The sequence below is a fragment of the Acanthaster planci genome, linkage group LG12 (genome assembly GCF_054643075.1).
Source record: "Acanthaster planci isolate LZ-2023a linkage group LG12, COTS_SCS, whole genome shotgun sequence".
Classification (NCBI taxonomy): domain Eukaryota; kingdom Metazoa; phylum Echinodermata; class Asteroidea; order Valvatida; family Acanthasteridae; genus Acanthaster; species Acanthaster planci.
This window is the reverse complement of record NC_141788.1, coordinates 14,513,319-14,526,436: the sequence shown is the minus strand read 5'-3', so window position 1 is coordinate 14,526,436 and position 13,118 is coordinate 14,513,319. Positions and strand designations below refer to the sequence as shown.

General features: G+C 41.0%; 1 protein-coding gene across 2 annotated transcripts in view; it reads right to left on the bottom strand.

Moving 5' to 3' along the window:
• LOC110987221 (inactive tyrosine-protein kinase transmembrane receptor ROR1-like) overlaps nt 1-13,118 on the bottom strand; it is a 90,560-nt gene that overhangs the window by 7,509 nt on the left and 69,933 nt on the right. For both annotated transcript variants that reach the window (XM_022249767.2, XM_022249768.2), the window contains 10 exons: nt 8,853-8,877; nt 5,509-5,951; nt 4,244-4,274; nt 3,851-4,018; nt 3,096-3,223; nt 2,916-2,952; nt 1,919-2,334; nt 1,299-1,393; nt 814-964; nt 8-207 (listed from right to left, as the gene is read on the bottom strand). In XM_022249767.2, the coding sequence (XP_022105459.1) occupies nt 8-207; nt 814-964; nt 1,299-1,393; nt 1,919-2,334; nt 2,916-2,952; nt 3,096-3,223; nt 3,851-4,018; nt 4,244-4,274; nt 5,509-5,951; nt 8,853-8,877 (1,694 nt within the window). The remainder of the gene's footprint in view (nt 1-7; nt 208-813; nt 965-1,298; nt 1,394-1,918; nt 2,335-2,915; nt 2,953-3,095; nt 3,224-3,850; nt 4,019-4,243; nt 4,275-5,508; nt 5,952-8,852; nt 8,878-13,118) is intronic.

Genomic DNA, 13,118 nt, shown 5'->3' with positions numbered 1-13,118 from the left:
GCCCTACCTGTTGTTTTTGCTGCAACGCCACCATCTCAGCCGGCCTGTTGTTTAGCCCTTTGTTGTTGGCATAGCGCTGCGTTCTCTGTTGCCTCAGCCACATGATCACGCAGCCCAAGATGACAGCGATAAACAACAGCACGGCGATAGCCGGGACCACTATGTACAACACCTCTGGCTTATTGGTGGGTTCCTGAAGCGGGTCGTCTGAAGTTTAAAAAAAAAATTTGTGCCAAAAATTGTGCCCACTTTAGGTTGTGTAGAGAGTCCACTATCTGAACACGCCTGTTTAAATTTCTCCTTTGACTGTTAAGGTGGAATTCAACTGAAGTCAATTTATCTTCCACAATTATGTGACTAAATTTATGATTCTTAAAGGGTCTACACAAGTAATTATTTCACAACAATCCTTGACAATGCACTTTACACGTTAAAATGTTTCGTATATGCACTGGAAAGAGTATGATCAGTCCTTCATTTGTGGTACATAACTCAGTTTGACATAAATGTACCTGTGCAACCGTGTATTATGTGGGTGAAAAAAAGATGATAATTCCTAATGATTTTAATCATTATTCCGAAAATGTTCTAGAGACTTGTTTAGCATTTTGTAAGCTTGGTCCACACAACTTGTTGGTATCCATATTGTGTGATAAACCTGCAGCTGTGTGGCAGGTACCTTTCGCACCCAGCAGCATATGACTAGCACAATCAATGATTTCGATTGTCAGCTCTGATGGCACCCATCGAGACAAAGAATTGTCAAGAGATGAAGACTGCCCCCCCAAAGAAGAGACAAATGCATTGCCTTACCACAGTCGGGGATGTCACACTTCTCAGCTCGGACGTCAGGGTTCATGGTGAAACACCAGGGCTTGTCCAGCCCATTGTCAGGGTTACGGCAGTAATTGTGACCCCCTGCCAGCTCCGGATACTCAGCAGGTAGCAGGTAATGTGAATGAGGCTGTACAATGAAAAAAGGCTGAAAGTTAGTTTGGTTTAAATACAATAATGGACTCCATACATTAATTGATATGTGAAATCTGGTCTGCATTTTGGAAATATTGTTTGATTTTTAAAACAAAGATAATTTATGAATTGGTTGTTTTCTTCAAACTTTATTAAGTCCAAGATGCCATTCCAATTACTTTTTTCGAAGTACTAGATTATTAAAAATGATGTAAAGTAGGATATGGTTTTCTTTTTAAAACGACCATGGCAAACATAAGTGCCTACTGAAAAACATATTCTCATAAAATAAAACAATGGAAGGAAACACCATTTCTGTGTGTTCTAACCTCTTGTTTTTCCCATGGTTGGCACTCATATCCAGACTTGGTGTGGTTGACTTTGCCCCGATAGAAGATGCCTGAACCGTTGTAGCATTTCACATCTGGTCAACAATAAGAAGACAAAGGAGTGAGAAGAGCTTTACAAATGTACCAACACTGAGCGCACTGTGTCTCATCCATAACTGCAGCATTTCAAGAAATCTAAAGCTGTGACCTGCCCCTTTGCTGGAACAGAAATAAAAGTGCCACTCTTTACGAAAATACCACTTTGGCTGACGAGCTGTAAAAATTTGCAGACAAAGTTAACCACATCAGGAAAACTGGGCCAATCTTTGACCCCATTTCAAAGCCAAGAGATGCTGACAGTAAAGAATGCATGGAAGTATGCATCCTTGCATTACCATTTTAAACGGCACTCTCCCTCTTTAGTTAGAATGCTCTTTAAAAATGCTCGAGTTACTCACAGACAAGAACAAGAATTGAGAGCAGGTACCCTACAGGTTCTTGAGTAGTATTATCATTCAGGATTGCGTATACTGCTGTCATCCTTAAACACTCGAGAATGCTGCAAAAGACCTCTTTCCCTAACAAGGAAATAACTTTGAACACAGTGCTAAATGACTTACCACTGACTGCCTTGACAGAAGGGATACCAATACGTATACAGTTCTCGCTCTCCTTAGTCCCGATCCGTGGCAGCCTCCGGCAGTCCGGCAGGGTCACCCCGGGGTACTCCTTGGCAATGGCGTACTCCTGTTGGCACAGGTCCAGCTCCAGGATCTCACACTCGTCCCGGCACAGCTCCCGGCCCCGGGGCTGGGCAGCCTCGGCATCACAGAATGGGAAAGCGAAGTAGCAGAGGGAGGGGATAGCAAACTGCTGGCAGCGGTCGCTCAGGTCGTGCATGATGACCAGGAAGGCACTGGTCAGCTGCTTCTCCACCTCCCCCTGCGCCTGGTAGTCCGTCACGTAGATGCTGTTGTTGCCGATGAAGTTGGAGCAGGTCATGCCGCGGTAGGGCTGGCAGTAACCAGTTGTTGGCCTGTAGCAGCAGTTACACAAATATCATGATGCTGAATTTAAATTGTCTTCCTTTTCTACTATTCCCTCATTTGTCTCTTGTCGCCCTCACCTTAAAAGACTTTACGTGTTTGTGATTGGTGGCTTGAGGTGGTCATTGATGTAAATTTTACATCAATCCAGTTTCCCTCTCAAAATAATGTCCTTAAGTAAGATGACATCATATCACTTGCAAATGAAAAAATGATCAGTCTGTATGTTAGCAATACTTTGGATCTGGTGGAATTTTGGACTTATTGTATGTTAGAGGTATAACGAATCTGCAGTCTTTACTTCTGTCCCCGTAAGATATGATAACAGTCAGAGTTGTAGTTGAGACCATCACAAGACTACTCACAAGACTACTCACAAGATTATCCACAGGGCCACTCACAAGTAGCAGGGTGAACAGTGACAAAGGAATGTTTTTGTTCCAGTTTATATCAATAGCTTGTGACTTGATTCAGACTGGAGATCTTGTGTTGGTCTAAGGAGTCTTGACTTTTAAGCTTAAAAAACAAGAACAAGCAAATTCAACTGCTGCTGAATGAGGCAATGACTTACACAGATATGCCTGGGCCAAGAGTACGTGGTGGATCTCCTGCGAATAAAACCAAAAGCAATAAAGTATCAGATGCGGTACAGGTTTCAAGTTGAATATGCTTCACGTACAATCATATAACAAAAAAATAAGCTTGAGACCATAAACCATTGAAAGTTTGTAAAAATGTCATTGTTTCTCACCTCTTTTTGCAAGTAAAATTCCGGTTGTTTCTCGCCGGCCTGCTCGATTGTCCCCAACACATAAGTAGTATCCTGTGTCTGTGGTGTCCACATTTCTGATGGAAAGTTTGGATCCCCAGTCATATGTCCTGTTTACATAAAGAGTGCATGGATGGCTGTTACTAGACCTGCGTTTAGAATTCAAGAAGCAACTGAGGTAACTTCTTCAAGTGATCAAGCGTCTTGGCTGGTTCTATGAAAGAACCATTTTTTTAAACCAACATGTCAAATAAACTGAAATTCAATGCGCTGAGCTCCTATCAAGGTTTCGGTTGACAGTTGGTAACAGTCGGTCCAAATTGTGTCCAAAGCAAATCTGCAGCATTTGATTTAAGTACGACCTTGTAAACACTGCCATGATAAGCATAAGAAATGTGGACATGGCAGGGATGTGAAATTGGGTCTACATGTGTTCATCTTACATTCCTCATGTTGGCTGCTTTCTCCAATTACCACTTGCAGTAACCTCCTATTAGCCTTTTTTGCGATTTGACACCCTCTACAGGAGGGAAATATTCGGTTTGGATTTTAAAACTCTTCATTCTCTGCCATACTTCAAAAATGCTAATTCTACATAAAGGCATGACAATGAGCCGTATGGATTTCTGTCAGCTGCTCAAAGATTGCTCTTATTCGACATATGAAAGGCCTGATCCAAAGGAACAGGAAGGGTTAGTCGGGAGAGCCCCAGGGCAACTATGATGTTCATCCCCTACCTGATAGTGATCCGTCGGTTCCCTCGCTCAGATATCGGCACATCGTTCTTGTACCAGGTGTAGCGTGGCTCGGGCACGCCGGTAATGCGACAGCGGAGGACAGCACGGTCACCCGTGCGCAGCTCTGTCTGGTTGTTCATGTCCCGCTCCAGGCTAATGTAGTCCCCGCTGTGGATAAACCAATGAAAAAAATACTTGTGATTTAGAAATGAGAACAGATTGCAACGGACTACTACAGTAGGAGTTATTGAAAGATCACAAAAAAGAACACAATGAAGGGCAGCTCCGAAATGCACTGCTTTTAAGTCTGCACTAACAGAGCACAAATAAAGAAGGGAATTTTGTAAACGTGTGTATGGCTTCAAATTTATTTACGTTTTCCATTTCACTTACCTTGGTCTTTGGAATGGTGATACTGTAGCATCTGAAAGGAAAAAGAAAAGACAGATTGCAGAAATGGCAACTACAAAGCTTTCAAAATAAACTGGCCAATTTTTCATTGACCACATGGGTGTATGTGGCGAATACATACAAAACCTAGTGCACGGTTAATGCATTCTATGAAAAAATATGGTGACATTTTCCAGGCTGAGTTACTGCAATGTTGAAATGCTATTAAAATATGAATGTACACAATTAAACATTGCCTATTATAAAAATCACTCCCCAGGGAGGTGCTCTTGGTAGTCATTTTCTGTAAACAAAAGGAAACCAGTGATCCCATCATGTTCTTTGTTAATGAGCAGAAAGCTTGGGAAATGGTACTCTTTTTACCGGGGGGTAGATACTTTTGAGCAGACAGCAAAATAAAGGAAATCTGTAAGGCACAAAATGGACCGTGCAGAGTTGATCGGGACTACGAAGCATCATGGCTGCTGCTACAGATCAACCAATCAGCAAGGAAGATTCAAGTTGCTTCAGAGATAAATAAATGTCCATTATGAAGTATCAGCACGTTATGAGGCTTTCAAGATCTTGGCTTTACCTCCATTTCTGGCCTTGTCAGATTGTCAACCCCCTTCCCCTTTCTGACTTTCGATTGTTTACCATCACAAAAAAATCTGATTTCACCAAAAGAGCAGTGAGCTTTACACTGTCCATCCAATGATGAAAGCTATTGTCATAACATAAGGATTTCCAGTGTCAAAGCACTGATGATTTGGAAGTACATTTTGGTTAATTTCGTATGCACTGCTGACTGATTATACACTTGTCCCTACATTTACTGAGTTTTTACATGTATAAACACAGAACCTTAAGCTAGTTCGTGAAAGGTCAGCTTGTGTGGGTGCTCAAGTGGTTCTGAGCCATGGCCAAGTACTGTAGCAAATATATATATATATATCACTCTGTCACATTTGAGTTTCAATAAGCCACCATTGCAGTAAGAAATGCCATACAAATCTTGAACAACTGCCCACCAAGGGTTACGATTTGTTAAGTCCAACTTTGTGAAGGACTGTGGTGGTGGTATTATCTTTATTCTGAAAAGTCATTTTGGGCCAAAAGTACTACCACTATTCCTTGAACAATTTCGACATGGAATAAATCATCAAGTGGTTAACAATGCAAATATTATACATGTAAGAGGTGTCAATGTCAGAAATGAAGCCTCAGAAAAGGATGAAGCTGAGATTTGGGAAACTGATCTCCTTCACCTCCTGAGTTGGACATGCCCAGCCTCATGCACATCTGACTGTCGGGGCTGCCCAGCCGCGGCAGGTCCGAGCACACCGGCAGCACGCCCACCAGGTCCAGCTCCACCTGGGAGTCCACGTGGTCATAGAGCGGGGCGCAGATGTCCGTCTCCAGGAGCTGGCACTCGTCCCGGCACAGCCGGTGGACTGAGAGCTCGGCCGGGGCCGTCTCGGCGCAGAGTGGGAAGGCGGTCAGGCAAATGGAGGGCAGGATATAGCGGCTGCAGGCCTCAGTCAAGCTGGGCAGGGACTCCAGCCGGGTCAGGGCGGCCTGCAGCTCTTGCTCCGTCTCCTCTTGGCTGGCATCCATCGGCATGTAGACGCTGCTGCTGGTGATGTGGCGACGGCAGACCGAACCGCGGTAGGGCTCACATCGAGCATTGTCCAGGTTGACACTGTAGTCACTGAGTGTAAGAAGATGGAAAACAACCTTGAAATCCCAGCCATGCAAGAGATGCATGTTGGATAATCATTCACACAAATTTGTATTTCAAAACGTTTAGCCTGTCTTGGAAAAAGCGTCAATGTGCATTGTTGGGCCCACACCTAAGTCCGTTACTTTACTTTTTAAGCCTGGGCTCACATTTGGCAATGTCCTTTGGGAGATGGTTTACTCACTGCCCCTCATGGACAACAGGCATGAGCATCCCTCAACTTAAGGCAGAAATATCTGAGACACCTGAGTGTCACTAGCACTGTGTGCCCAGAGGCCAGGCAAGGACACTTCAGACATGAGCAAATTTAGACGAAAACTGACAACGCCTGTTCCACACCCTTTCATGTTCTCAATCCGGTTTGTAAGTGACTTCGTCACAAAGGCAGATGCACCACCATTTGCAGGCTCCCATTGGACAATCGCTGAAGTTGTGCGTTAACTTCCGGTTCAATGGTTCCATGTAAACAGCAATCAATGCATGTAACAAATTGTATACAATGTAAATAGTTAACACAAATTTCTGGTGATGAATTCATGATATTCCTTTGATAAGATAGTGCAGTAAAGTGTTCTGAAAATCAGACTGCAATTTATAGGCATCGTTTACAAGAAAAATGAATGTCAGATTGTGTCAATCAAAGCGTAAAACCTCTAAAAGGGACAGTTCTGTTTAAATGTTTAGGAAAATCTGCAGACGGATTGGGAACCTTTTTCATTTAACTGTTTAAAGATGTAAGCGTCCTACCGTTACACTGCATAATAGAAGTCCACATAATGTAGGGTGTAATGGCATTGTGTGGACTTGCACACGTCCACTTAATATTTTCCCCTTTCTAAAAAACAGCTTTCTAAAAAACAGCTTCAGAGGCATTTTGGGGTCAGGGTTATCCATAGCAAAATGAAGAGCAACAGCCTAGGAAATCATCAAAAATCTAGCTTGAAGGGGCTATCCTAGTGGGAGAAAAAGGAGCTTCCCCCCCCCCCGAGTTTCCATAACCATAGGAGAACAAAGGAATGTTTACGCTTCGTATGTAAAACAAGTGTGGGTGTGTGCACAAGGTGCAGCCCTCGCCCTCAAAGTACGAAGTTGAGGGTTTGAGTCTTGCTCTAACACTAGTCAACAAAATTTTTCGTACTCTATGATGTTTCTAAAACACTTCAAACTTCAGTTGTTGTCAGTTTTTATATAATACTCACAATGGTCTGCTGTACGTCTAAACCAAACTAAAAATGTAAAACTCATAAGTTTGATAACTTAAAGAAGCCCTGATGACTCATTTCCTATGTTGGGAGCAAAGGTCATGAACTAGCCAGTCTACAAAGCCACAGTTAATAGAGAGAAATAGACCAGGGTCGAGGGTCAAAGTAATTAAATTGGTAACACACATCTCTGACCACTGCCCAGCAACCCAGAAGCACTTCATACTAAGCAGTGAATATAGTGAACCAACTGCATAATAAGTGAGCAAATTGTTTGGTCGAAATTTGACAAACTTATCAGCCTATTTATAGGGTATTTGTCTACTTCTCCTGAAAGGCTGGGAGGATCTGTTTCTGGGGTGGAAGAGTCATAAAGAATTATATCACAGAGTTTTACATCCATCAACATGTCTGCTGCGAGACAAATCATCCAAACACATGCATGCATGAAATATCACAATGGTTTGGGAAATTGACAGTTTAAGTGAATGTAATCTGTTCATGTGAACTATGTAAGCCACAAAATGCCTCTGGTTTAAAATAATAAAATTGAATGTTATTTTCCAACCTTGCATTTCTTCCAAACTGTAGGTTATAACCTTTCCTGCTATTAAAGTGAAACATGTGACGTCTTTGACATGGTACCGACACAGATGAAATTCTGGCCATTTTTGGCAGGACAAGGGACGGAAGAGTTTGAGGATGATACAAAAGAGGAGACAATAATACTGAGAGAATTTATGGTCACATTCAGCCCTTCCTGAAAGCCTTCCAATTTAAACGTGTAATGAACATCACTTCATAAAACCTCAGACGTATAAATTTCAATCATAAAAGTCCAGCAATTACGCAGTTTATGGGCGGATGATCTATCCTAAAATTGACAGTTATTGTGATGTACAGCCATCTGCTCCAGGTCATGAAGAACCTGCACAGTGTCAATGTTTTTGTTTCTCTGGCAGCATCAATTTATGGACACACCCTTTTGATGCCCCAGACATGAAATTTACTACTTGGCATGGAACTGTAGACATGGAAGAATGTAATTTTTTTAAACAACAGACATCATATTTTAGATGATGTCGACTACTTTCCAAATCACAACATGTACATCTGCATACAAGCCACACTGCTAATCACACTTTACCACTGCCTGATGGAAATGTGTGAAAGCTTTCAAAAGTCCTTTTAAATCAGCTGCTATTTTCTTTTTCTCCCAGCACAAGAACTCATCCACTTTCTGGTCTCTCTGCCAAGCCTGGCCTCCTTGGCCTTTATAAATTTCCTCTGCTGATTGTTTTACAACCACTTTAAGCATCTTGCAAATTGACTGGATCATAAATCAGAGGAGAAGGGGTGGGCAGGCCAGGGACTTGAGAATGCTCAAAACAAAAAAGTCATTATGTCACAGGTTGACCAAGTACTCTGTACCTTACCTCAACCTGTGCTTTGTGCACAATGGGGCCTCACATAAACTGAAGTAATGCTAAAAATTACTTTACATGCTGTGCTTTTATATTTGCTTTAAAGGAGCGTTATGAAATAAACATTTGAATCCTAATATGTTCATTAATTACTGAACACAATGTTGTCAAACCGAGAGAAATGTAACAGATGGACGGTGGAATGATCGGTGTATCAATCGCAATCGCTCATCATCAAAACTTACCTATCACTTCCTTCGCTAAATGGTCCTGTGGGAAAAAAAGAAAAAGGAATTTATCAGTCAAAGTATGATTTGATACATTCCATGTTTCCAGAGTCAAAAGTTCTCAACTGTCTGCAAGAGAAAAGGAAATTAAGAAAAGTTATGTTTTCCTCTCCTGGGTTCAGAAATATTATTTGCAATGGCTGAATTCATGCCTGTGAACATGAAACCAAGGAGATTGTTACAGCAGTCACTAAACACTCATAAAATTACAGTGAGAAGCTCAACAGCTTCAGAAGAACCGGACCAACAGGTGCATGATCAGAATTCAAGTGAAAAAGAATCTATTTCAAGACACCTTAAAGAGTATTTCTACCACATGCCATTAATAAAAAATACCAGCTCTGCAGACGATTACTGCTCACAACAGAGTCATGCAAGAAAATTCCTAAAGTCAATTTTCCATAAAGCGAATACCTTGTCTTAATAAAAAAAAAAATTGCCAGGGATTTACAGTCCTCCATTCCAGTGGAGTTTGGATTTTTTTATTGTTCACCCGAGATCATGTTCCTCCCCCCCCCAAAGAAAAAAATGGAAAGACTGGCTGAACATTAGCCTGCATCACCTGTGAGTCTGGTCGCAAGTGTTGACGTACGGGCACGCGGGAACAAGCAAGAAGGCCTGGATTATTGCATTTTGCATGATGATGAACCTGATCATGTGAAGGAAATATGGAGGGGGGGGAGAAAAATGAAGTTGGGTGTCCCCTGAGGCAGCAAAAAACCCAGCTTGGAATATCTGGTTATTACAACTCGCACTCACCCTGAATTTGCATTGTGTGGGCTTTCGCTACGTGACAAAATGTACACAAGGCGTTAATTTTGTGCAAACATTTATGATAACATATTGAAACAATAATTTGTGCGTGCTTCAATATACCACAAATTTAATCATTTTTCTTTTCATTTTTATTGCTGTGATTTGATGAATTCTTAACTTCTCTTTACTTATAGACTGGGAAATCAATGTTTAACTTATGTTTTGACATGGCGTTAATTTCAAATGGAATTAAATTGAATGTACATGTAGTAAGTAATTTCTGTTCATTCAATATACATGTATGTCCTTCTTACACGTAGCTCATGGGAAAGCATACAAAAATCAAACTTACAATGAAACAAGGGAGAATATTTGACTGAACGGACATGAAGAGGCAATGGGGCTTGTAGCAGTATACCAGATCATACACATGCATCTGTATGTAAAATGTTTAACTCTTTTAAGTTTAAATTAATCGTTCAACTCATGAACAAGTGGCCTTACACTGACCCAAATGTAGGCTTGTACAATGTGCCTAGTACTATGATCCACATGATGTACACGTACATGAACATGTACTTGATGTGATGCCTGGGTAATGGTTCAGTTACACATGGACTGCTGTGTACTAGAAATAGGGTATGTACATATTTAATGGGGAAAAATGATGGAATTTCTTTATTTTTCCAATCAATCAGTTGTGGGGTAAGCCTGCAGGGTCGTTTATTTGCACAAGATTGTCATCGATGACATGCAAGGAGAGACTTGACCGTACTGAGGCTTTGTGGCGCTGTTTGTGGAAAAAAAAAAGAAAGGAAAAAAATGTCTCTTTACAAACATGAGGGAAGGTTAGCTCAATAAACAGACACAAGAGGAGGATGAAGGAACAGACTGTGGGCGGGACGAAGGAGCTGAACAGATGCCAGTTCATGTGTCATATCAAACGGCGTCAGGAAAAGAAAATGACAAAAGAGCATGGGTCTTTGCTCATCTTTCTTGTACTGACAAGGATGCTTGTCATATTTGATGATAAGTAATTAATCACTGTTTGTGCTAAATCCCCGCAATACATGTCGCACTAAAAGATGGACATGAATACTTACTTTTTCATGTTGCTTAGCCATAGGTGCACATTTGCACATGCTACAGTCAAGGTGAAATTTTTGGGGGGGGTCAGTATGTCACAGAGGTGTTGGTGATTTACTATAAACAGGGGTCCCTGCATAAGTGGGCAAGGGGACATTAACAATCATTACAATGCCACATCACGTCCTAATGTTTCTTTCCCATTTTCAACATTTAAATCAAAACCGGTATTCATACTCCTTGGGGTTTTTTTTAGCAATGTGCCTCGATATGTTCAAGTTGAAGCAACTTATCAATTGATGCCTGGCACCTGAGCAGGATATGAGGAAATTAATTCCCCAAATCTCCTACTTGTCTCTTTTACAGATAGCCAATCTGTGAACCTCATTGTGGACTGGCTGAGATAAATAATTTGGAAATGAAATTGCCCTTCAGAGAGGCCTGTAATAATGAACTTTATCATTTTGCCAGTGATTCACATACAGTAAGGTACATGTACACCTAACCTGCAGTACATGCACATGCACACTGGCTCATTAGGCTTTGTGCCAGTAAAAGTAAATGCATGTGAACACGTACATGTAAATTCTTGCAAGATCAAATGGGAGAACATTTCCTTTGGCCCTTAAACTTATCTTTCTAAATGTTTTCCAGAGAAAAGGGTTTGTTTTACAAAATTTCATTCAATGTGTGAAGATGCTTGAAAAAACTATGGTGCTTGTCAAATCTTGCAACCTGTGATAATTTCAGTCCAGATTGTGCATGTACATGTATATATCAAATAAATAAAGTGAGTAAATAGACTGGTGCAAGTGTGACACATAATTTTTGCCGAAAGACGAACTGATTCTAACAAAAATCTTCACATGGCGGTAAAAAATGACACAGTACTGTTAATGCAAGATCTCTCCTTAATAATTTTACCAGTAGACGGAAGCACACACAAACCACACTGTACAGTAAGTCTCCTTTTACTACCATAATCTTTCTTTTTCAAGGTCTGGGAGAGTTTTCAAATCTCAGCTTGGTCTCTGCCTTTACTTTCATCTCAGGCCCATAAATCTGTTTCAAATTTTGGCTGCGGTTAAAGAAATGAAATTCCCCAGACAATGTCCTCATATCAGACAAATGAATGTGCATGTGGAGGAAAACGGAGCTGAACTGAACCTAATCAGTTTAACTCTGAAAATTTGGGATATCAAAGCCCGAAGTCCATGCATTTTGGGGGGCCTGCTCGGGTGTATGTACATGTATGTCTTCAAATGCCAAAACTGGGAAGGATATCTATACACATCATCCACAAATCAACACTTCCAATCCTTCTGTTGTGTAAAAAGAAGACTTCCTAAGGCCACTAAGGTAGTTTGGGGGCTGATACACACCATGTATGGAGTTAAACAATTGAATGACATAAAACTGGTAGACATGTCTAGGATGAACGATTACCACAGAGATGAGATTTGGGAAAATGCCAAAGAATAAACTGCATGGATCAGGAACCAACCAGTCTTGCAGCACTCTCTTTGTGAAGGCAAAGACCTTGCACTTGCTAACATGAAGGTCATACCATGTGCTAAAGCCTGGTTACACATCTAAGAGTAGCTGATGGACACTAAAGAGGACAGTGAAGTGAATGTAGTAGTGCCCTCTACAGATCAGGCTCAAAGCCAATAGAACAGTCTCTTGTTCATTCACATCTGAGGCCAAGGCCACCACGTAAGGAAAGTAAGGGAGATGATTACTTCTTTGTGCCTCACTGATTACTTTTGATAATTACTTCCTCTTCAATACACTTTGCTGTACACTTTTTTTTTTTTTGTTTCTGAAAACTCTATTTCCAACAGTGGAACGCATGCGATCACTTGCTTTGTCTGTCACATCCATCATCAATTGCTGTGACATTCTGATTCCATTGCTATATTTTCTGTTCGAAAAGGCTTTTGACTTGCAAATGGAAGCTTTCCTTCATCAAATACAAAAATGCTGCTTGATTTTTGTTCTTTTTTACAGAAAGCCTTTTATTTGGTCAAGTCAAGTTGAATTAAAGACTTACATGTACAGTATGTTAGAAACTTTGAGTGTCCTACTGTCTCCAAAAAAAACCCAATGCTTTAATATATTACAAATTTCCATGAAGACCAATTTAAAGTAGAAATTTCCTCGAATTTGGAACTACCAGACAGTGATGAATTAAAACGAAATGAAATACTTTCCACATAAGATTTTGGCAAGCAGTTAATGTACATGTAAAAGACCTAATGCCGCAATATACATTGTAGATATGCCTGTCTCCCAACACATGAAAAAGCCCAGGTGCTAGAACAAAAAAGTAGTATCCACATGCCGAATACTGGCAAAGGCAGATCAGTTTCATTTCCCTTT